The 25375-nt window shown below is 37.4% G+C and overlaps 1 protein-coding gene across 1 annotated transcript in view; it reads left to right on the top strand.

Annotated features, from left to right (window-relative positions):
• LOC141440360 (cell adhesion molecule Dscam2-like) overlaps positions 1 to 25375 on the top strand; it is a 62181-nt gene that overhangs the window by 14186 nt on the left and 22620 nt on the right. The window contains exons 3-18 of the mRNA XM_074104868.1: positions 4341 to 4369; positions 4438 to 4523; positions 6190 to 6281; positions 9873 to 10024; positions 10762 to 10852; positions 11243 to 11648; positions 13900 to 14035; positions 14877 to 14996; positions 17035 to 17211; positions 18097 to 18241; positions 19466 to 19614; positions 20813 to 20978; positions 21756 to 21892; positions 22531 to 22683; positions 23017 to 23107; positions 23418 to 23500. Of these exons, the coding sequence (XP_073960969.1) occupies positions 4341 to 4369; positions 4438 to 4523; positions 6190 to 6281; positions 9873 to 10024; positions 10762 to 10852; positions 11243 to 11648; positions 13900 to 14035; positions 14877 to 14996; positions 17035 to 17211; positions 18097 to 18241; positions 19466 to 19614; positions 20813 to 20978; positions 21756 to 21892; positions 22531 to 22683; positions 23017 to 23107; positions 23418 to 23500 (2213 nt within the window). The remainder of the gene's footprint in view (positions 1 to 4340; positions 4370 to 4437; positions 4524 to 6189; positions 6282 to 9872; positions 10025 to 10761; positions 10853 to 11242; positions 11649 to 13899; positions 14036 to 14876; positions 14997 to 17034; positions 17212 to 18096; positions 18242 to 19465; positions 19615 to 20812; positions 20979 to 21755; positions 21893 to 22530; positions 22684 to 23016; positions 23108 to 23417; positions 23501 to 25375) is intronic.

A 25375-nucleotide genomic window follows, 5' to 3' on the forward strand; every position in this document is an offset into this window, starting at 1 on the left:
AATAACATATGAAGGTGGCTCTGTTTCCTTCCATAATTGTTCATTGCTATTCAGCTCGTATTGTTGGATTACTGTCGAGTATTCCAGTTTCTTAAATTTAGAGCTTTTGCTACAATAGTACATTGTGTCTTAAGGGCGGTAAATAAGGAATTACGAACGAGAGTCTATTAGAAGCCCGAAGTCGAAGACTGAGGGCTTTAATGAGTCGATGTTCGTAATTCTAGTACCGCCCGTGCGACATACAACGTTTTTCATCACATTTGCGAGTAAAATTTTATATTTGTAAAATAAAAAATATAATTCTTTCAAAGATTGGCGATACCTTAGGCTGTGCTCTTGGCAGCGCCGCCCTCCCCCTCCCTCAGCACGCGCCGCAGCGTGCGTGTGCATGTGGTCCTGCAGCAGCAGCGCGCGCAGCACCATCAGTACGGGCACCGACTCATTTACCGACCACGGGTTTCATGACAAGCACATTAAGGTCGAGGGTTTTATTTGGGGGGTTGCAACCAAGGTAGCCTGCATGTTACGACACTGTTTACGAGCAAGTGTGATGAAAATACTTTTATAAATACTACTATTATAAACGTGAAACTTTGTGAAATTGTTTGTATGCTTGGAGGTTTGCATGTTCGTTACTCAATCACATCGAAAATACAAACTGAGACATGGATGCACAGAAAAACCAGAAAAAGAGACCAGCACTGGGAATCAAACCCAAGTCCTCAACAATCCGTGCTGCGTGCTATAACCCCTACACCACTGCTGGACAGGAATCTAGACACGAATCTTTCCTATGCATACATATCTCAGGTTGCTTATTTCTACTATGTTACTTAAGCAGCCGTGAAGCCGTGGTGGAACCCCGGCTCGAACCTCTGAGTTTTTCGAAATTCATGTGCGGAATTACATTTGAAATTTACCACGAGCTTTGCGGTGAAGGAAAACATCGTGAGGAAGCTTGCACAAACCTGCGAAGCGATTCAATGGTGCGTGCGAAGATCCCAATCCGCACTGGGCCCGCGTGGGAACTATGGCCCAAAAGCCCTCTTGTTCTAAGAGGAGGCCAGTTCCTTAAGCAGCAGCACTAGCGACATCTATGTTTCGTCGACAGACATCACACTCTTTCGGAACTAACCGCTCACCCAGACAAGAGATGTCGCTACTAAGCAATCAAATTATCGATAGTTTTCGATATGGTTTCAAGGGATACCCGTAAAAGTAACAAATTTGGAGTTGAAATAAAAAATAGACTCAGTAATATTATTCCTATATTAAAAGGTTCAAAGCTGTTAAGAATAAAAAAATATCTCTAGCCACTATTGATAAGTCTATTTTCCAACCCGCACTGAAATCAACTAACGCTTAAATCTTTGGAAAAAAAACTCCAAGCTCTGAAACTTCAAGATTTTCCACTTTTATAATACCTACCCGTTCCGACGCTCAGATCTTTCCTTTAATGACTATTTCCATACTTCACCCGTTTGTCTTCGTCCTCGGGTGTAACTTCAAAGGGTCCATTCACTAGAAATAAGCTCGCTCGAGTCAGTGAATATCCGATAAGTTATTTGGGATGAAATTTAATACCAATTGATTATAATTTTGGGTCGTTTGATTTAAATATGATGAGAGTTTGGAGCGTATCACGATACTTCTGAAAGAGAGAGAGATGTTGCGTCCTAAAGAAATCTTAAACTGAACGCCTCTGCTTTAATATTATAAGATACTTAAGTTTATTGTGCCTCTCAAGCAGATGGTCATGGGTTCAAACCCCGGCTCGCACCACTGAGTTTTTCGAAATTCATGTGCGGAATAACATTTGAAATTTACCACGAGCTTTGCGGTGAAAGAAAAACATCGTGAGGAAACCTGCACAAACCTGCAAAGCAATTCAATGGTTCGCGTGAAGTTCCCAATCCGCACTGGGCCCGCGTGGGAACTACGGCCCAAGCCCTCTTGTTCGGAGAGGAGGCCTGTGCCCAGCAGTGGGACGTATATAGGCTGGGATGATGATGATGAAGTTTATCGTGAGAAATAACACATCTTTAAAAAAATATTCCGGGTATTAACAGGAGCAAAAAAATTAAACATAGATGATGATGATGATGACGATCCGACCGATTTCGGCCATGGCGACCACCTCGACTCCTAGTTAGTTATCAGTTAGTTAGTTATTATTTAAACATAGATCGTACTCGTCAAACTGAACGACATTATTTTTTATTTTTAAGTTTTACCCTGTAAAGTTTATTCGAAGTACCAATGTAAAGCAACATTTTCGATTTATTATTCACATTGATGTTGAATGGAATGATGTTGGCATCCGGCCGAGCATCCGGCAAAAAGCTCAACTATCGTTCTGCTTGAATGCTCACTAGAACGCTCGCTAGAATGCTCGCTAGAATGCTCGTTAAAGGGCATTTCTATCTACCGTTGTACCCTGAGTTTATCTCTTCGATTTCAACAAAATTTGGTAGGTAGACTCAGTCCATGATTCCGAGCTGGAAAAACAGGGTCTCCAGATGTGTCCCCAAAATCCCCAAGCGGAAGACCAGCGTTGGCCTCTACGGCCAACACTATGCTGAGCCGAGACCGTTTCGCGATTTCGCAAATACTGTCATTAATATTTATTTTATACTTGTTTTATTTTGTGTAAGTACTTATAATATGTATTTTGCGAATTAGCGAATAAACGTTTCTATTTTATTTTCTATTTCTAAAATTATATTGTATGATTTTTCGTAACAAAACGGACACGGAGGGCCATCGCAAACGGAGGGTCTCCAGATGTGTCCCCAAAATATTGTATGGATGTGTCCGGTTTGTTACGAAAAATATTTACACATCCATACAATACAATATCCATACAATATTTTGGGGACACATCTGGAGACCCTGTTTTTCCAGCTCGGAATCATGGACTGAGTCTACCTTCCAAATTTTGTTGAAATCGGAAACAAACTCAGGGTACAACGGTAGATTTAGACGACCTGATGGCCTAGTGGTTAGAGAACCTGACTACGAAGCTTGAGGTCCCGGGTTCGATTCCCGTGTCGGGGCAGATATTTGTATGAAAAATATGAATGTTTGCTCTCGGGTCTTGGGTGTTTACTATGTATTTAAGTATGTATCTCTATATAATTACATTTATCCGTTGCTTAGTACCCATAACACAAGCTTTGCTAAGCTTACTTTGGGACTAGGTCAATTGGTGTGAATTGTCTCGTGATATTTATTTATTATTATTTATTAGATAGAAATGCCCTAAAACGCTCCTGTTTATTTTTTGATGCTACTCTACATGCTGAACTTGTAGAAACAATGTCGTTTAATTAATAGAAATTAATTTCGAAATTAGTTGAAAGAAAAGCAGATTATGCACCTCGCATTAAGTAATTTATATTGCCCTCGTGCTTTTAAAGCCCTCGCTGATGCTCGGGCTCCAAATCGGCACTCGGTGCAGTAATAAATAACTTTCTGCTTGGTGCAACAATCTAGTATTGTTTGCAATACTGATACAATAATTATGTATCTCTCAATTATGTAACGCTCACATCTCCCAAATCGCTCCTAGATAAATACCTATTAAAGATAGAACACATTGGTCACCTTTATACTTGCAATCGAAGTATTTCTGGCTTGTTTTGGACCACACCGTAGGCCTTTGCAAAATGTGCTCGAATGGAAAACTTTACTCGCAAACAAGAATGAAAGTTCACTTTCGGTTATCAGTTTGAGAACAACACGTAATGCTTTCTTTTGGTTATCCATTCAAAACCGAATCGAAATTCGAATCATATTAAACAAGTCTTGCTTTTGCTACAAGTGGGTAACCTGTATTTTTTAAGCTTTCGTTTAACAGTTAAATTAACTCATCCTGTTTCTTTTGGGTTAAATCTTGCATATTCACTTTGACCCACTTCTAGCTGTCGGATCGGCTTGAAATTTGGTACACAGAAAAAGATTAAATAACAGTGCAAGTACAGTTAATAAAAAGCTCAGTCATCAAAAAAGTTTGTACTTATTAGAAATGTGTTGCAGGTGGTAGGACCTTGTGCAAGGTCCGCCCGGATTGCTACCACCATCTTGCTCGCTAATCTTGCCGTGAAGCAGCAGTGCTTGCACTGTTGTGTTTCGGCGTGGAGAGTAAGACAGCCGGTGAAATTACTGGCACTTGAGGCATCCCATCTTAGGCCTTCAGGTTGGCAACGCATCTGCAATCCCCCTGGTGTTGCGAGTGTCTATGGGCAGTGATGATCTCTTACCATCAGGAGACCCACTTGCTCGTTTGCCATCCAGTCGAATAAAAAAAAAAATGAAACAGATGTATTTTTTTGTTACAGATCAATAACCAGTTTTTGGCCAACGATTGGTAAGATTACATATAAGGTGCTTACATTTGACATTACAACCCTGGTTTTTAATGATCCCTTTCCACAGATTCTTCTGTAATAAGACCCAAAAGAAGCATCTCAATGACTATGACTCAACATTTTAGTGAAACCACAGTCATGCCTGGAGTTGATGTAAGTCAGAATTTATTACCTACTTAATATTATAAATATACTAGCCGTTACCCGCGACTCCGTCCGCATAGGATTCGGTTATCGCTATCCCGCGGGAACTATCGAATTTTCCGAGATAAAAACTATCCTATGTCCTTTCCCGAGACTCAAACTATCTGTATACCGAATTTTATCTAAATCGATTCAGCGGTTTAGACGTGGTGAAGTAACAAACAAGCTAACAAACAAACAAACTGACTTACAAACTTTTACATTTATAATATTAGTGGGAAGTGGGATGGGATTGGCATACGAAAGTTAGTGAGTATGTGCATGCTTGTGCTTCTTACTCCTTTACACTTTAAAGCTGAATGGATTTGGATTAGGTATGGAGATATCTGATCTTCTGTAATAACGCATAGATTACTGATTTCAACCGCTGGGTAGAGAGACATGAAATTTAGCACAGGTGATTATTGTGTAACATTAAGCTAACAATACCGGGTGTGGCCTGTAATATTGAGTTGCGCCCGCTCGGTCTTTAAAGGAGCGCTCCGATCTCGATCAATCGGTCAAATGAACTAGTTCGGTCTTTTAGTTCCTTTAGTTCCTTTAGCTCCGAGGAGCGGCTCCGACCGAAACAGGGAAAAGGAAAGGGAGTTTAGACTCGAATCGGTCATGAACTGAACTGGGAGCTAAAGATCGGAATGTTAAAATCGGAGTATAATAAAAATATAACGTTGTAATCAGATAAAAACAATCATTCATTTGCTGTCGTAGTTTCGTTTAACCGGGTTTCTTATTATGGTCTTTGGTATCATCAAACAAGCGGACAATGTACAATGTAAAATAAATGCGTCTCTCTCGCACATGAGCAGGATACGCTTTGAAATAATACTATTTGTCTCGTTCACATCGACGAGCACCGCGCCATGCCGTCGCTCCGCTCTTTACCTATTCGTTTCCTTTCCTCGTTCACTCGCTCACTCCCAGCTCCCGCTCCGTTTTAGCTCCGGAGCCAAAGGAGCGCGGACCGAGACGAGACCGAATAAGATCGTTTACGAGGAACTAGTTATTTTCGGTCCGCGATGGGAATTCATTCTTTTTAGTTCTTAGTTCAGGACCGACTCAAGCCTACTGTAATATCATACTCGTCAAACTGAACAACATTAGTTCAGCGACTTTTAAAAATAATTAGTTTTTAATTTTTATTACACTTTTAAGTTTATTCGAAGAAGCAATGTAAAGCGAAATGCTTGATGTTTGTAGTGTGAAAGGCAACGTCAGTTGTGTTCCAGGATGGCGTACATTGATAGCAGTATTTAATTTGTATGAAAAAAGGATAATCTAAAGACTCCATTATTTTTCAAAGTCGCTTTCAACTGATGTTGTTCAGTTTTACGAGTACGATCTATGTTTTTTAATTATTTGCTCGTATTACAGGCCACACCCGGTATATTTTTTGGAAATTCCTAGGAGATTTTTTGTCAAAGCTCGGTATTTCAATCTCGGTACTTTACCGTGATTTCATTACTGTCTTAGCGAATTAATAAAAGATAATACTCAGAGTTAGCTTTTTATGAAAACAATAAAGACAGAATTGAAATGTATACCTAATCCACTTCTGCTACTGATTGAACAAGCTTGCGATTATGATAATAAAATTTAAGCAGTCTTTTATTTCCAGGTACATCTACAATGTACCATAAATGCACAGCATCCAGCTAAATTTATATGGGAAAGAGATGGAAAAATGATTACATCTAATATTGATTCAAGGTGAGAATGAAGTATTATTTTTTATTAAATGATATTGTAACGGATAACTCACATCTTAAACCGAGTTTAGCTCGACATGTTTCGAGCTATTTCGTAGCCCTTCTTCTCAGGAGCACGCGACTCGGCGGCTGCCGCAACACGCACACTACGCGCCACCGCTCTGCTCGTGCGACTTTGGCTACGAAATAGCCCGAAACATGTCGAGCTAAACTCGGTTTAAGACGTGAGTTATCCGTTACAATATCATTTAATATGAGTGAGTCTCACGGTAGTTTCATGTTATTTTTTATTTGATTAATTGTTGTTTTGAAAATATTTCTTACAATCAGTTATTTAACATGCAATGACATGTTTTTTTGTTTGTGTCTATGTTGACTTACTGTCGGATCGACATAAAAAGAGGATGCGCAGGTTTGTATGGACTCTGGCCTGGGGACCAATAACGACAAGCCATGACAATGTATCATTGGAAAGGTATTTTCATATTCTACAACTTTCTGTATTAGTCAGTCAAAACCACAGGTCAAAAAAATTACTTTCATAAAGATTCTTTCTAAATACCACCCACGTACTACGAGTACGTACAAATTTCGTAGTGATTTTCAAAATATGTAATAATAAAACATAACCCTCATTCGGGCAGTTGGGTAAAAATTAATATATCAGCATATTTTGCAAGCTGGTTGACGAGATTGTATTTTAATTTTCATAATGATGCTTAAGATTACTTTTATTAGGTAAATATTAAACCTTCAACAAAAGCAAAATAACACTCTTGTAACCTTATAAAAACTTTTAATCAAATCAACTACGAACATCATTCTACAAAGTGCACCTCGGCAACTGCAGGGCTACTACGAAACTCGAAACTCGAAGTTCGTGTCGTACGGTCCCTCTGACACTATACTATTTAATACGAGAGCGAGAGGGACGGTAGGTACGATACGAACTTCGAGTTTCGAGTTTCGTAGTAGCCCTGCTGGCCCTATACTACGAAAAATTTGAACTTCGTATCATGCCTTTCCGCTGACGCTAATATTATTTAATACGAGAGTGAGAGGGACGGTACGATGCAAACTTCGACTTTCGAACTTCGTAGTTGCCCCCTGGATTTAAAATTTTTACTGTGCTTTATTTCTTTTGAGTTTGCTTTTTAGTGGCAATTAAGTCTTGTGTTACAGACTGGCAATCTTGCTAGAAAATTAAGAGATTTAGTTCCAATTGGAACCACTAAACTCGTCGGCGCTGGCGTAGATTTATTCAACCGAAGTTGCCAAGTTCAATAATTAAATTTAGTAAAGATTTACAACAGTAAAAATATTAATAAGTAATATTTTTAAATGAGATTTATGAGTAATCAAAAATATTCTGAGGGTTAATTAAAAAAAAGTTTTAGTTGAAAACATATAGTTTTAAATGCAAGCTTTCTTGCTGGCTGGCTGTATAATCCGCGTTGAATTTCAAATCAATTCGATCAATACAAGATAAATATTTTTTTATTTGCAATATATAAAGACAAGTTAAAGTACAATTCAATAGAATCTGACAATTTTCTACATATTTAAGACACCCTATCGTGGGCACACTTGTTATATATGTCCCTGTTGTTGCAATTATCATCTAAAAGGAATCAAAAAAGAATAATAGTCACATCACAAAGCCTTAGGCAACCCGGTGTTTATATTAGTAGGCTGGAAGTGTCTACAGGATTGTCAGATTTCTATTGAATTGGAGTTTATATACAAACTTTGCAAGTTAAATAAAAGCTTGTATTTATGCAAAGTACAATAACGTACCTAATAACAATATTAGATGAGATACAGATGTGAAACTAAATTTTCGGCAGTGTTTATGGATATTTGCTACGCGTGTTTCCGGCCCGGTGGGACTCTCCACTCCTGCGGAGATAGATACACCCACCTATAACCAACTTATATTTTCTTTGAACGTACCATACTAACACTAGCTCTTAGGACATTGTTACTTATATGGATTTTTATTCGAATGAAATAAATTGAATTTAATTTAATTAATTAAATTAAATTCAATTTATTTCATTCGAATAAAAATTAAATTACTTTAAAGTAATTTATGTATTTTTTCTTAATTGGATAAATTTATTGGAAGTCGAGGTCATCAGCTATTAAATAAAAAAAATAAAAAGTAAAAAGACATTTATTGCCACATAAAAAAAAAATACACTGAACATTACAAAATACAAAAATAAAAAAAAAACAGACACGTTACAAATATGTGGCAATAGGCTCAAGCTCAGCATTCACATGCGGCGCTGATTTTCAGCCTGCGCCCGCCTCGCGGCACGTTTAACACAGTACGAAAGGGTAAACACACAAAAGTATTTATATTAAAAAAAAAACCATTTAAAAAAAACACGTAAGGGTGGTATAAAAAAAAGAAAATGGGAGATCTGGCAATTCTGTTCTAAGAGATGGCATTTACATTCCTAGCGGGTTCTTGTGGATTTTTTGGGGTAGCATCCATTTCCATCTAGGTTCCAATTTGCACTGAAATTAGCATCCTCCTAATTTTTTCCTTGAAAACTGGGAAAGACATGTTGGTTCGCAGCGGGGGAGGAAGATCATTCCATATCTTAGAGGCACGGAAACGAAAACTTCCTCTAAACCCCACGGACCTATGTTTAGGGATGATAACTTTGTTGGCGTGCATGCTCCGGACACCCCGGTCGCGTCCCGCCCTAGGCCACGTAAACTTGTCATACAAGTATTGCGGTCGTTGTGTATATATTATTTTATGCACCTGAGTCGTCAGGTGCAAATCCCGTCGGGCCGACATATTCAGTATCTGTCTCTCGTTCAAGTAAGGCGTAACGTGCGCGCGCCTGGGCACCCCAAAGCAAAATCTCATGCACGCATTTTGAACGCGCTGAATAGCTCGCGCCGACTTTGCAAAAAGTCGAGGCCCCTACACCGTATCACAGTAGTTGAACTGAGAGAGAACCAAGGCCTCAACTAGTAACTTACGCACCTCTTCGGACAAATACTGTCTCAAAGAGTAGAGGACTCTCAGTCTGTAGAAGGCACTTCTTATTTTTAAGTTTACGTGTTCGACATAACGCAACTCGCTATCCATCACAAGACCTAAGTTTTCTGGCTACATCAACTCTTTCAATAGATTCCTGATCCAGTTCTATCGCTGGATCCATTTCCTTAAGTTTCTTACACTGATCTTTTGTGCCCAGTATCATATACTGTGTCTTAGATGCATATGGCGCTCAGATAATCTTTGACCAGGCGTTCCGCAGCTACCAAGTCATCGGGTCCAAAAGAATAATATACCTGTGTGTCATCTGCATATAAATGAACTTTACAGTGCTTGACACAGCTCAAGAGGTCAGCTGTGAACAAAATAAACAAGATAGGACTCAAAATAGACCCCTGTGGTGTGCCTTGATGAACGGTCCTTATCCGTGACTTAGCGTGTTCTCCCTCAGTATTGTCTATTCCCACATATTGAGTCCTGTTTGAAAGGTATGAGCGGAACCATCCTATTGCAGAGTCTGAGATCCCATAGTATTTAAGCTTTTTCACCATATTCCTTTCCTTTTCGCAGGTATGATATAAGTCAGTCTCTAACCCCCGATGGGGGGGTGGTATCACAAATGAACATATCACACGTACGCGTGGACGATGGGGGGTTATTCTCCTGCATCGCGCTCCATGGGGATGCTCAAATGTCACATCAAGACAGGGTTAATGTTTATGGTGAGTTTAGTACATAATGGCCCCAAGGTCACGTGCCAAACGAGAACTAGAGACTAAACATTTCACTATTGATATGTTCAAAAGGACAAGTTTTAACCAGTGGTTGTCCTTTTGCGCCATGTTTTCTGCGTCCCTTTCTCGCAACTTTTTCAGAGACTTACCCCCTTATTCATAAACGACAATCAAACCTATTTTAGTTAAAATGCCGCTAAAATTCGTTTGTCCTTATCTGTCACTTCGACATTTGTATTTGTTAGAAAGGGACAAAGCATTTGTTAGTTAACATAGGCTTGTTAAGTTTTATGAATAAGGGGGTAAAAGATTGAGGCCTATTTTCTGGCTAAATTTATTAGACGCCATTCAGTAGGTAGGTATGAACTAGGTCGAAAAAGCCTCGTACACTTTATAATCATTCAACGATATCAAATTCAAAATCAAGCACAGACGTGACGATCTCTTTCGTATCTTTAGTAGATCTCGAGTTACAGCATCCGCACTAAGACCGCGTTCTATATGCGCCGGCATTAGCGCGGTGGCCATCTTCACTATTCATTGCGTGTGCTCCCTGGCAACCATTGTGCGGCGAGTGTCTCAGCCGCGCAATTAACAGAGAACATGTTCAACACTCCGCTGCCGTACCGCCACCTGCTGGCGTCCAATCCGTAGTCTAAGAGAAAGGCCCAGGCTGTAAAAACCAGATTTCACACCTAACGTATTAACCAAAATATTTGTTTCAGGTCCGCCCTATATTAGGACGTTGCCTCCACTAAAAGTCCAGAGCGGGCAAAGCGTAACTCTCAGATGTCCGTACTACGGATACCCCGTCAGGTAAATCTCTACAATTTTGCGTAGAAAATGATGTCTTTTTAATATTAACAAATTAAAATTCCATACTTGACGGACAGGACTACAAAGGAGAAGAATATCTTTAGGGAAATCTCTTAAATCTTTATAAATAGGTCAATCAACTTCTTAATTATATCTCGATGCAATGACAATGTCTCATGGATCACTCATTAGTGTTATCATAAGATAATACCATAATAATATGAGTACAAATCCACCAAAAGTTTGAGTCGTAATAATATAAAGTACTTAATTCTATTATTGAATATGACCATGAAACTCATACTGAAATAAGTCCGAAACATGTCAAACTAAACTCGATTAAAGACGTGAGATTTCCGTTTTATTTCACTACAATTCAATTATTTTTAGAGAAATCACATGGGAATATAAAAGCAAGGAAATCAAACCAGATCCATTGCAATCGAGTCGTTACCGCAGATCCGTGCCCAGTATAGAAATATTCGGTCGAAAACCCAAATTAAGAAACAAAAGGGACGCAACAGTAACAAACGACGGTGTTTTAAATATCGCCAAAGTTAGTAAAAGCGATAACGGGGCGCATTATGCTTGCGTTGTGAGAAGTCCGTCAGGAGAAATGGCTAAGAGATCATTTGAGCTGCAAGTGGTAGAGGCTCCTCAATTGGAAGATATTCTGCTGGCTCCTGATCTGCAAGAAGGCCAGATAGTGCAGATTCATTGTAATCTGAAAAGCGGAGATTCACCCGTTTATTATTCTTGGCTGAAAGACGGGAAGAAGATTCCTAATCATTTAAAGGTAAGGACGAATGTTGCTGAAATCTAACTGCAGTTTTATTTATGGCAGTTGAAACACTTCTCACCCTTATCTAAATATTCTTTGTAAATCGTCAAAATAACAAATATTAATACTTTGTTGCACAATGTCGAGAATTTCTAAATAGAATTACAAATCACTTGGCAAAATCGGCTACCGTTGTATCTTCGATTTAAACAAAGATGTACTGCAATGCTTAAATCATTTATGTCAGCAAAATATATCATTCATAACTTCCAAATCTACAGCTATTAATCTTTTTCCGTATTTCACATGACCAACACTTCCTTTTAAGAATTGGACTGCTTTGCCAAAATTCAGTCGCAGTTATAAAAAGATCGGGAAATAAAATATAAGTTTGCCTTCAAGTTCTGGGACCAACTAAGTAACGATCACATTTTTTCTAAAAACTTCTTCGTTCTTGATAGCAACGATCATCTGTTTAAAAAATTAGGTAACTGCAAAAAAAAACAATCATCGATACAGTTTACATAGTAACTATATTTAAGTGTTAATTAGACTTCTCTACTCAGAATACAGCAGTTAACTGATTTTTTTTTAATAAAATAAAATACGTGCTGATTTGTTTAATTGTATCGAGATTTTAACAGGTATCAAACATAGGTAAGTAGATTCCAGTTGTGTTGTGGAAGTTCCAATGATGCGGACAATGTCACCTCTCCTAGCGCGAACCGTATCCGTCCCTTTCTTTCTTACATTGTAAGGTAACGTCATTAAATTTAAAATGTAATCAGCAAGCTTAAAGCAAAGCTTAAAAGTCAAAGTATAATACATAAAAAAGTGAAAACATTTGGAAAACTTATTCCAAAATATTTTACTCAAATTATCATTTGGCGAAAAATTCATTTCCTAAAACAACTTATCGCAATTTTACAGTTAGTAATTTTTTTTTGGCAAAATTATTGTTTCAAAAATAATTACTTAGTCATGTTTCATATTACTAAGAATTATTTAGTCAAATGTATCGTTTGGCATAAAGTACTCTTCCCAAAATATTGCATCACATAATAACTTACTTTTCTAGTAGCAGTTCGTTTCTGTGGGGGACGCAGTTCTAACCTAACCTACTTTTATGGTAGCAGTTGGTTTTTGTGGTTCGTTCGTGTGCGAAGTGTAATTTTGAACAAACATTTTTTTGGAATATAATATTAGCCAAAAGAATACATTTGCTTAGTAAACGTTTGTCGTAATTAAACTTGACAATGTAAAATTATGCCAAATGATAATTTGACCAAATGAATATAATGCGAAATGTAAATATGCTAAAGATTCGTTTGGGAAGTGATATTTGGCGAAAAAAAAACGGCATCCGGCGCAGATATTGTTGTATTGTATTAATAATATAAATATTTAGTTTATCTTACCTAGACCTTTAAATGGACAGTTCTTGAATATTATAATTTATTTTTTTCGGGATCTCGGAACCAGCTCAGCAATGAAATTTTCTACGTAAGGTGGTTTTCGATGATGAACAATCGATCTAGCTCAGTCGCCCAAATTTTTAATCATCCAAACTATAAATTAGTAAAAACTTGAAGATGGTTTAACACAAGGTTCACTTTCGAATTGTATCCTTTTCAGACTTAAACGTGTACAACCGGAGTCTGTACAAAGCCAAACCTTAATCGGATTATTAATTCCCCCACATTTCAGTTCATTCAGCGTAATATTCAAAATCGCTAACAAAGGCTCCACTGAGTAATTAAAGATTGGTTGAAATTGACTGAATTTGAAATATGGTTGGGAGAGTCTGGGGTACTGGCGTGTTAGGAACTGATCACATATGACATGTTGTGTTAAGTCTTTTGATGAGATGAGCATGTGGGGGATCACCAAGTTTTGCCGACCGCATGTAGCACTGGATTACCCAGTGTTTCATACCATATCAGGGGCAGGTAATACGCCACCACGTAATAAGGTTTGTGTCATACCGCACCAACAACCCTTATGCTAGGGCCACACACATCGCGATAACGCGAACATTCGCTTTATCACAATGTGCGTAGCCGAATATTCGCGAATACTTCGGCACTTCGGGCGAAGCCGCAGACACTTCGCCCCATTGTCGATAAACTAGCGCATAATCAAAGGGTTTATTTATCGATCGATATTTCTTTGTTTGCAATGTGGCCATGCATAATGCCGTAGGCCGAAGACGAAGTTTTATCTCCACAGCACCTGAATCGATCATTTAAATTTGTTTTAATTTCAGATACTGGAGAGAAACCTCGAAGTGTTCAGTGTACTTATAATAAAGAATGTTTCGTTGGACCACTGCGGTACTTACACCTGTGTCGCAGCAAACCACGTTGCGAAAGTAAATCGGACTGTAAACCTTTATATAAAAGGTAATTTTCACAACAATCAATTTAGGTCCGTTGCCTATTAGTCTATTACGTAGGAAATTCGAAAAATCCCTTTTAAGTGTACCCTAACCCTCAAGAAATATGTCAGCTTAATTTTTTTTATTTATTTATGATGGTGGAAGCCTTCTACACTTCCACTGAACGTAGATATAGTTACTCGTATATGTTTAGTTTTAGTTTTGTAACTAAGGGACTCCATACATCCCTGTATTATTATTATTCTTTTAAAGTATAGTAGTTTTAAAGTATTTTATTTGTAATTATTTTATTTTGAAAAAATGACTTTCTGGCAAGTTTCTTGCGGCGCATTCTTCTTGGCAATGATAGTCTTGATGAATGAAAGCGCTGACAGTTTTAAAGAAATGACTTGTAAAAGTGCCCATTGCGGCCTATTTACTGAATAAATGATTTGAATTTGAATTTGTATTTCAAGTCTTTCGCTCTGGTGGTTTAGGTTGTACTTTATTTGATATTCAGTCAGTTACAGTTGATGAAATTTGGTATCTTAGGCTTAAAGTAAACGATAGACATAAAAACCACTCGCAAAGACATAATGAAAAATAATGAACCGGTAACTAATATAAGAATGATGGAATCTTTAAGATCAGCTGTAACAGCGAGAGTATTTAATGACTACCTTCAACATAACTCGGGGTAGCTCTAAGCCGCGAAAAGTAATTAGGATAACATCAATTAATTTAAATGAACCCTTATTATCTTAATTTAATTCGAACCGTTTAAATATTCCTGGAATACGCGCGAACTTTTGTTAATTATAATTTCATTTGAGTGAAGTTCTTAATTAATTTTAATCTTAATTCAGTGGCACCGAAGTGGAGTGAGGAACCGCAGAATACGTCCCTGTTGTTGGGGAGAAGTGGGCACATATCCTGTAGTGCTAATGGGTACCCACAGCCCCAAACGCATTGGTTGAAAAAAGATGGTAAGAGATTTTTTGTAACCTTGCTTATATTTAACTTGTCGTGTTTGTATTTTTATGTGGGTCCAACGGCTAGGAGGATTTTGATGAAGTTTGGTATTTAGATAGCTGGACATCTGAAGTAAACACATTATGCTGTTTTTTATTCCGATATTCCCGCGGGATCGCGACCAAACCTCGCAATCTCAATCGCTGAGCTTAGAGTCATGACGTGAAATTTTGCACGAAATTATTTATAAAATTTTTAATCTTTATTTAACTTTAATAAAATACAGTTAAACTCATGGGCTACACTTATTTGGGCTACATTTGGAACATAGTACCTCCTCCTTTTTTTGAAGTTGGTTTAAAAGGGACAAATAATTCACATTATTTATTACCCTATAGTTTAAGGTCCCGTAGGAATTGACTAAAATCCCGGAATTTCAATTCAACTGCTGAATCTAATGGTTTACGCATGCGAAACCACGGGTAAAATGTAGTATTAAATTTTAACTGTTTTTAATTGTGGGAGGGAGGCAAACGTACAAGTGGGTCATCTGATGGGAAATGATCGTCACTGCCCATGAGTACCAACTACTCAAGGAGAGTTATTGATGAACGGAACCCTACAAACACTGCGTGTGGTTTTGCCACCGTACCTAATCACGCAAACATCAGAATTATCAGAACACATTGCTACTTCTGTTTGTTTAAAGCTGGTTCCAAATACGCTTTGCCGGGCACAATCTGTAAAAGTAAATAGGAATACCTTTTGAATATATCCACCATCAAACGAACCCACTGAACTGAATACCGAACGGACGCGATTTTTAGTTCTTGATTGCGATCGAACGTGGATAATACTTTTTTTATTCCTTATTTTTTAACCCCCGACGCAAAAAGTTTGACCGCTATGTGTATCTGTCTGTCTGTCTGGCTGTCTGTGTGTATGTCTGTGGCACCGTAGCTCTTAAACGGGTGGACCGATTTGAATGCGGATTTTTTTATTTGGAAGCAGGTTTTCTAGCGATGGTTCTTAGACATGTTTTATCAAAATCGGTTCAGCCGTTTTGAGATATTGAACTTTGAAGTGACAAAGACGGGGGTTTTCCAACTTTTTGTTGGTTAGGTTATTAATAACTACTAGTACTAGTAGTTAGTACTTTTTGGAAACTATAGGTCTGTAATAGTTGCATATAAATATTTGTAACCTTGCCTTTGTGTGACTGTTTGTTTCACAATAAATAAATAAATAAATAAAATAAACTAGAACTTAGTCCGTTTAGACATTTTGCCCCTGTAGGTACAGTCAAGGGCAAAGATATCGGCCAAAGTTACAAAAATATGTATACACGACTTTATGCACTTAACATTAAGGCCGTGTATACATATTTTTGCAACTTTGGCCGTGTCGATATTTTGCCCTTGACTGTACATCCCTCACAAAAAAAAAACAAGTAAGTTACTAAACGTCATAAGGGACCGAACAGCTGGCGATTTCCTTACAAAGTGTTACGAGTAGCAAGTATCTGTACCCTGCCTAAGGGAGCTGCTCATAATATACTTTCACACCTCTCCTTCAGAAAAGTAACTTTTCCTCCCTGGCGAGAGGGAGCAAAGTGCAACTTTTCTGTTTAAGGCTTTTCTAAGTGTTTTATTGCAAATATTATTTTTTGAAAATAATAATTGTAAAGCCACGCCATTTTCTATTTTGTTCGATAATAATATTTAGAATATTTTTTTCAAGTTTCTTAATGCTCGGTGTGTAAAGTTGTATGAGCCACTCGGGAGCAAAATTATTTTCATCTTGGGCGTTAACACTTGAATCCCTCATTACGCTCAAGATTCTACTTTAGAATCCCTCGCTACGCTCAGGATTCTATTGTAGAATCCTTCGCTACATTCTGGATTCAATTTACGCCCTCGCCGTAAATACACCATGTTGCTCCCTTGTGACACAAATAACTATTTTCTCGTTAAGTTTAAGTTAAGGATAGTTGTAAGTAAATAGTTAGTTGAAAATCTTTTATCTATGAATATTTTTAATTTTGTTTTGCAGTGGTCTCCGAAGCGTGGCGACCTGTTTTGGAAATAGCAGGAGGCGGTGTCCTTAGCTTGTCCAACGGGTCTCTTATATTCGATACCGTGGCGCTGTCTGATGCAGGAGTCTACACGTGCCACGTTGAAAACGGTGTGGGCGAAGCGCTTAGCAAGACTTTATGGATATCTGTTAATAGTAAGTACATTTAATATCTGCCCACGGCCACTTTTCGTAGCGATGCTGTCGCGCGTTTCATAGGTACAGTCGGATGAGGTCGCTAGCTGTGTGTCCTCGCCCACATAACCACGATTCAGTCGCGATGCAAACGCGCTTCTGTCGCGGTTCAACCTCCCTCCCTTCACACCCTCCCTCCGTTCTCTCCACGATGTCGTCCGAAACCGTCGGGCTGTTGCATCGATACACTCGCGATGCTGCGCAGCGCGTAAGGGCCTGGACACATGTCGCCACGGTGCCGTCTACGGTGTCACGGCGCGGCGCCGTATACCAAGCGCGCCGTGACACCGTAGACGGCACCGTACCGGCGACATGTGTCCGCCTTATTAGCTTTTACAAGTAAAACGCGAGACAGCATCGCTACAAAAAGTCGCCGCGGGCGAGGGCCCTTAGGGTTAAAATTCAATGACATACTTACCTACATATATTCTTAATTATTCATTTATTCGCTTTAAGTGTGGATTACAATGGTCTTAATCTAAGTGTTAATTAGCACACACTTAGCCAGTTCTAGCATGCAAATATTAGTATTGGGTATTAGATTTCTAAAATATTATTATTATTATTAAATGTCCTAGCAATTTATTCAACATGTCAATATAACATTTATTACAAAGCAATAATTTAAGTAGGCACAATAATCCATTAGGTCGTGAATGACTACCTATAGTACAAGTGAAGAATCATATGAAAATCTCAGTAAACTTTTCTTACATCATACACGATGTATGCAAGGCATATTTATTAATTTTTCTTCATGCAAATACACAACAGCGTGATATGTTTTTATTTTTTTTATTTTTATGGATAATATTGGGGTGTATCTGTGACTTTTTTTTGTTACAGAGCCAGTCACGTTTGATATTGTAGTTAGAAATATGACTGCGAAACTTGGTCAGCACGTCACTATAGAATGCCTAGCAAAGGGTGACGATCCTATAAGGATCATGTGGACCAGGAATGAAAAGCCGATTAACCCCTTAACTCAAAGGTAATAAAGATTTAATAGTAGATTGTACAACTAGAGCATAAAATGAGCCATTTTACCCGAGGCGTTCATATATCCACCCGAGCCGGTACGGCAAGGGTGGATAGACACGTCGAGGGGAAAATGGGTTTAATGCCAGAGTTTTACACTCTGCTTTTCACTTCGATGGCGAGGAAATGAAATAGCAACAGTGGAAACAATGATTCACTTTCTATGTACCTACCTTTTATTTTTTATGCATTATTATAATAATTCCATTATTTTAATTTTACTGATTTATTTTGACTGATTTGATTGATTTTTAGATTTATATAAATAAATAAAAAAAATTAAAAAATATATAGAATCTTTTTTGTTTTGGTCTTGAGCTGTATTAGACAAAGATTTTATTTTATGCACTAGAGCATAAAAAGTCATTTTATGTCGCCTAGATACAGCATAAAAACGAACTTTACGAGCATGAGAAGTGAAAAGATTTTTTTTTTTATTAAAAGTGTTTGACCACAGTCACGCCTGCTAGTAAGCTAAGATGTGGACAAAGATGGAGCGCGCTTGCCCGATGCCCATACCCTAGATTTGAAGACGGCCAGATTGTAGCGACCAGGGAACGCAGAAGCTGGCAGAGCATTCCACTCCTTAGCTGACCAGATAATGAAGGCCGAGCGAAAACGTTTTATGCGAATTTTAAAGATTCGTTTTTTAATGTTAATTATACCTTAACAACTTTGCACGTGACACTAGGTAGAACCATGCTGCAGTGAGCCTGTGCTGCCTTTATCTAGTTTTTTTTTATAAATGTGGCAAATGCTGACTGCAACAAAGTTCTACCGAATGTCACATACGAACTTGTTAAGGTAGGTATTGTTTAATTGTATCACTCAAGGTATACTACAAGATACTTGTTTTAATCACAAGCTTTTATTTAACTTGCAATGTATGTATGTATGTGCGCGCGCACGTGGCGGTCAAATCTTGCAAGTTAAATTTAATTGTAAGTGGTCGGTGACTTGAATAACATCCATCATCAGTCTTATGTAAATCTGGTAGTGACATCCTGGTGGTTAAGCCAGGATTGTCTCGCAGGAGGGAACTCCTCAACGGTTAATGGCATCGACTTGAAATTTGGTATGCAAATGTAGTTTGGATGGCAATACAAGTGCGGTGAACAAAAAATATAGTCAAAAATATTGTATTAAAAATGTAATTTTTAACAAAGAATAATTTTAGAGTGAAAATATCAGAAGCTAAAACTGATGAAGGCATGACGAGCGTACTGGAACTGTTGCAAACGGAGACTAGTGACGGGGCCTTGTACCAGTGCAGGGCGGGTAACCCTTTCGGAGCTGATATCTATAGCGTATATCTTAACATTTTAGGTAAGCATATATTTTTATATTTCGTTGGCTAAGGTATCTCTGCAAGAAGACACTAATGGTATTAAAACAACGAAGTGCAGTTCATAGCACAGGCGTATTCTTTGTGATTTGTTCCATATTACAGTAGTTAACAGTTGGACCCTACCATAAAGCACAGGCGTATTCTTTATGACTTGGTCCACATTAAACTAAAACTCACTTTCTTCTGGATTCTTAAAATCGAACGTTGTTACATAGTTGTAAAGTCTACCTTAAATTTGGAATAATCGACTTTGTGTAAAAGTAGTTTACAGTAGGAACCTACCATTAATTATTTTTCTAAATATGATTCTTGAATATTGTTTGACTGCGTAAGATATTTGAGAACTCAACTGTGCAATCGACATGTTTATTGAATTTTTGAATGATGAATGAGACGAGAACGAAATTACACATTCTGCGTATTATTACTGAATGTTAAAAGTAACGACAGTGAATTAGAAATTCACATTTAAAAACAAAAATGGATGACAACTACTGTAAACCAGAATTCCAAAAAACGAACCAACTCATTTTAATTCACGTTTGCTACTCTCAAAATCTTCATCTATCTTCTTTTGGTTTAATGCCAATATTTTATGATTTTTTTTCTTATATTCGAAAGAAATAAAGACATTTATTTTATTTATAACCTAAAAAAAAACACAGAGAAAAAAAACACAAAAAACCTTGAAAACTAAAAAGAATAGACAAGTAGAATGTCGTCACTAATTTGAAAATAATAATCTAAAATCAATATGTCAACAAAATTTGAACCTTGAATCAATGTTCTTAAAGTTCACTCAGAAAAATTATCTATTTTGAGGTACGAGTTTTTTTTATAGTACTGACTTTAAAAAATATGTGAACTCTGTTAAGAAGATAACTACTCGTAAAATTCAAAAGTCGAAACCCATCCAAAATGGTTACCAGCATAAATTTCCCATTCTTGGGTCCCGATTATTAAATTTTAACTTAATTAACAGAGTTCTAGACTACTCGTATTAGACTTATTTTCCCTTTTCAATTGGATTTTTTCAATTATCATTTTTTGTGTAAAAGTTTCTCAATGGGTCAGGAATTCAGTTGGTTAACTTCAAGTATTCAATTACCCAATTCTTCCGATTGTCGTAATCAAGATGTTAACTTTATCCATTAACTGAGTTTAAATCTCTTTCAGAACCGCCTTCACCGCCGACGGATTTATCGATAGACTCGATAAAAAGCCGCTCTGTTAAGTTGTCGTGGCGAGATATGGCACGGTCGCTGGCACAATACTACACTGTGCAGATAACCAATAGTCAAAGATTGACGTGGAGTACGGCTAGACAGCTGAATGTTTCTAGGTAACTCATCATCATCATATCAGCCGTAGGACGTCCACTATTGCAGATAGGCCTCCCCCATGTGTAGGGTTGCCAGGCGTCCGGATAAAGCCGGACAATATCCCTTAGCCAATTCATGAAATGGTGCCATTTCATGATGTGCCTTGGAATTTCGTGATCTGGCGGATTTTAACGATCGGCCGCCCGCCGACATACATAAAACATATGAAAATTACACTACACTAATAACCTATTAATGTTCTAATTGCGATATTTTGTATAGACATTCGATTGTGCGCATTTTTCGTTCTAAAACAGCTGGGTAAATTTAGGGGGATTTAATGTTTATTTGGATACAAACGGTACCTACATTATTCTTAAACCTAAGCATAGTTACGATTCACATAAACCAATGAAGCTGCCACCAGTTATTAATAAATTATACATATAAACAAACGAACGGCAAAAATTGAGCCGAAAACAGTTTGCTCGCTAAAAACAAATATAGTTAGTAATTATGGTAATTAATTTTGGATGAAGTAATGAGATGTTATACACACAGCTGTATCATTTTGAGTAGCATATTAGCTGCTTTTTATCTCAATACTCCAACTGCATCGGGATTTACAAAACTACATTTGTCCACTCTAACAATTAATTGCTTTTATTTTTACATCATAGAACATGTCAAAATGATTTCGACATAAAAACTATACTTCAATGAAAACCATAAATGAAATGAAAAAGAAAGAGGAGAAAAGTACGCTATGTGATGGATGATAATATATCTGCCCCCAGATTAGATGAAATCCGACACACAGTAGAAATAGAAGATCTACAGCCGTCAACTGGTTATACGGCCAGAGTGGCTGGTGGCAACCAAGCCGATTTGAGTGTCTTCTCACCACCAGTTCGGTTTACTACTACTGAGGAAGGTAACTGAAATTTACAGCTCCCAACTTTTTGTGGTGACCGTCAACTACTGAAGTACTTACAAAAGTTACGAAAAACTTTATTTAACAGTGGATGCTAACAATGATAATAATGGTAAAGCTAGCTTTAGACGGAGCTAGCGCTGATTTGTTATTGGCATCGTTTTAACAGTTTTTTAAGACTACAAGCCAGCGCTGCACGGGCACTGGCGGACAGTGACTTGGAACCTCGAACATGAAACTACCGTGAGACTCATTCATATTAAATATATTGACCCGAATAACTTACGTGTTTCGGGCTAATCCGTAGCCCTTCATCTTCGGACACGCGCACTGTTGTCAGTGTTGTGTGCTACCCTACATTTGACAGTTGTAATGAAAATAATGATGAAAACGCGGGTAGTTGTGTGCCGGTGTCAGTTTCGTCGGGTAGTCGCGCGAGCAGAGCGGCGGCGTGTTGCAGCAGCCGCCGAGTCGCGTTGCTCCGAAGACGAAGGGCTACGGATTAGCCCGAAACATGTAGGGCTAAACTCGATTTAAGACGTGAGTTATCCAGGTCAATATATTTAATATGACTTGTAACCTTAATTAAAATATATCATTATCATTGTAAACATCCTGTATGTGTATTTTTTTTTCAGCGCCAAGATCACCACCACTGGCGGTACAGTTGGAACAGACTGACGCTCCCGGGGAAATCCGAGTGCGATGGTTGCCTCCACCAGCTGATGCGCATAATGGTCTCATCCTTGGATATAGACTCAGAGCCGTGCCGCAGATCAGTGGAATCAAAGGTAACTGTCACCTACTTGATATTGGTCCTTTCATGAGACTCATAATAGCTTCTCTCGTAAATCAAGAATTTTCGTATATTATTTCGTATTTTCCTCGAAAGGACTAACTTGTTAACGCTTATCACAGAAAACAGTAAGAGCAAAATGTTCTCTCTGCAAACTCTCTAAAGAAAAATCTCTACTGGCTATGGTGGGAAGTCGTGTCGAAAAGTTAAGGGTCAATGCACTGATTCTCCTGTCCATTGCATTAAAAGTAGCTAGTAATATTGTAGTTAAATAAAAGTTTTTGTGCAATTTTGAGTCTCAATGAAACTATTTTGAAATTTTCTACAGAAAGTCAAGAGCCCAGTGACAAGATCATCAAAACAGCATCGCTTTACTCCAAGCAAGAAACTATAATTAGTGGTCTTCTTAAAGGAGTAAGGTAAGTGAGGAGTAAGAAAAAACTTTAATATCTGACACAATTTGTAATCAACACAAAATTAATAAATAATAAAAGGAATAGAAGTGTCGCGAAGGCAAAAAGTATTGGTTCAAAAAGGATAATGTTTCATTCGTGAGTATCGTAATGTACTAAAACCTATGAGATTCCAAAGAACTTGTGCCCGTTCACAGCCAACGAAGTACAGCCATCTATTGTAGAAGGCAGAAGACACGATGACATTTCTATTGCTATTTTATTCTCGGTACATTCTTGTTAATATAACTCTGTGTCTAAAACTTGATATTTTTAGGTATGCAGTATCAGTGGCTGCTTTTAATGGCGCGGGGACTGGACCATTTTCAATTCCTTTGTTTCAAGATACTAGAGAGGGAGGTGAGTAATATGGGCAAATAATTAATTGGAAAAATACTGATTTCTGACCGTTACCAAATTCTGACTAACTACTTTGAAAGCTTAAAATTGATACAAAATCGATATTGTCCAATGTGGTGAATGTTGATGTTTATTCGATAAAAACATCTATTTGTAGTGTAAACGCGAATTGAATTGTTTGTGTTGGCCGCCAAACATATTTAAGTCGCCCTGTAACTCAACTCAAATAAGTTGTAAATCCGTAAATTAAAATTTTAATTTATATACTGTCTAATGTTAGGTATTTGATGTTGAAAATAAAACTAGACCTAATCATAGTTATTAAATAAAGCCACCAATCGCGTCGAACCTTTGACCTGAAACCGCAGACGCAAATGATTGAATTGACTGTCTGATTCGCTGAGTCACTTAATGGGATTTGTTTCTCCTTTTCTTAATATTTCAAAGGTTTCATTACTTATAAGCGAATCAGAAACCATTTCATGTGTTGCTTAGTATTTTTCAAATTTTTCGTTTACTTTTTCATTTATATACTCAATGTCTCGTAGTTACGTTTGATTGAAAGCGGTTGAATAACTACGAATATGCCTTCTTTTGTTTCATATTCTACTTAGTCGTTATATGCGATCCTATATTATTTATTCGTAGGATCCTACTAATAATGTAAATGCCTACGTTTGTGTTCACACACATTACGTGTTTATTTGTTATTCTGTTGCCCTAAAAGGGCTGAACGGATTTGTATGAAATTTGCTATATAAATATCAGGATATCTGTTTAATTGCGTGTAAAATTCCAAAATATAGTGTAACTACATGAAGAGCATAACACAATTTTAGGATCCTTCGAGAATTAAGTAATATTCCGAAATTTTTATTCACCTGTCAGACTTAATGGTTTACGCGCACCAAGCCGGTGTAAAACCCAGTAGAATATGTTTATATGATATTGCAAACGGCTCTGATATCAAATCTAACCCCAGTCAAGCATTACTGTGCTCATAAAGGTCACCAATATCCCGATTGCGGTAATTTAATGCGAATAGGACGCGAACCCTTACATAATCTCCGCGATTTGATCGCTCCCAAAGAACTTTGTTACTTTGTTACAATCGTTACACCTAACAATTGTTATACGTAACAATTGTAATGGTCGAATTAACAAAGAGCCCACTTTGCGAACTCCCCTCGTAAAGCTTTATTGTCGTCATTAAAATTACCGCTCGAAAGTTTCTTATTGCTTTTATAATTGCTTCTCACCTTGCCGGTTTTTTGAGTTGATTCGAGTGGAATTAATTTTTTGAGTGATCATTTTGTACGTCTTACAAAATTTGAATAAATATTAATTACGTGTACGTTTTGTGCATTTTTGCGTGCGCATTGTGTTGCGCATATTTTATTAATATTAATACTTAGGTAACTATTTCAGCAGAAACTTTAAAATAATTAAAAGGTTACTAAGTAATAATAATTCTATGATATTCACTTCAAAATACATTTTTGGTTTGATTGCGTATTGCAATATCAAAACTATTACAAGTAACATTTAATATCCATAACAACATTTAATATAATTATATTTTAATTTACTATGAAAATTTCCAATCTTCGTTGCTTCAGTAAACGGTTTTGTATCACCTGAATCGTCACAAGTACAACTAATGAAAAATGGAAAATTACTGAAAAAATAATTTAAAACTTCCTTTATTTATCTTACAATCACCATCACAAATTTGTTAGAAAGTTCCAGAGTTCTCAAGTACGATAAATATAGGGTATTGTTGTGAACAAAAAGTAAACATGGCTTCAGGCCGTTGCTTCAGACATTTAAATCATTTAAGTTAACGTTCTAGTTTCAAAACTTTGTACGCGTGTA

The sequence above is a fragment of the Choristoneura fumiferana genome, chromosome 22 (assembly GCF_025370935.1).
Source record: "Choristoneura fumiferana chromosome 22, NRCan_CFum_1, whole genome shotgun sequence".
Taxonomy (NCBI): domain Eukaryota; kingdom Metazoa; phylum Arthropoda; class Insecta; order Lepidoptera; family Tortricidae; genus Choristoneura; species Choristoneura fumiferana.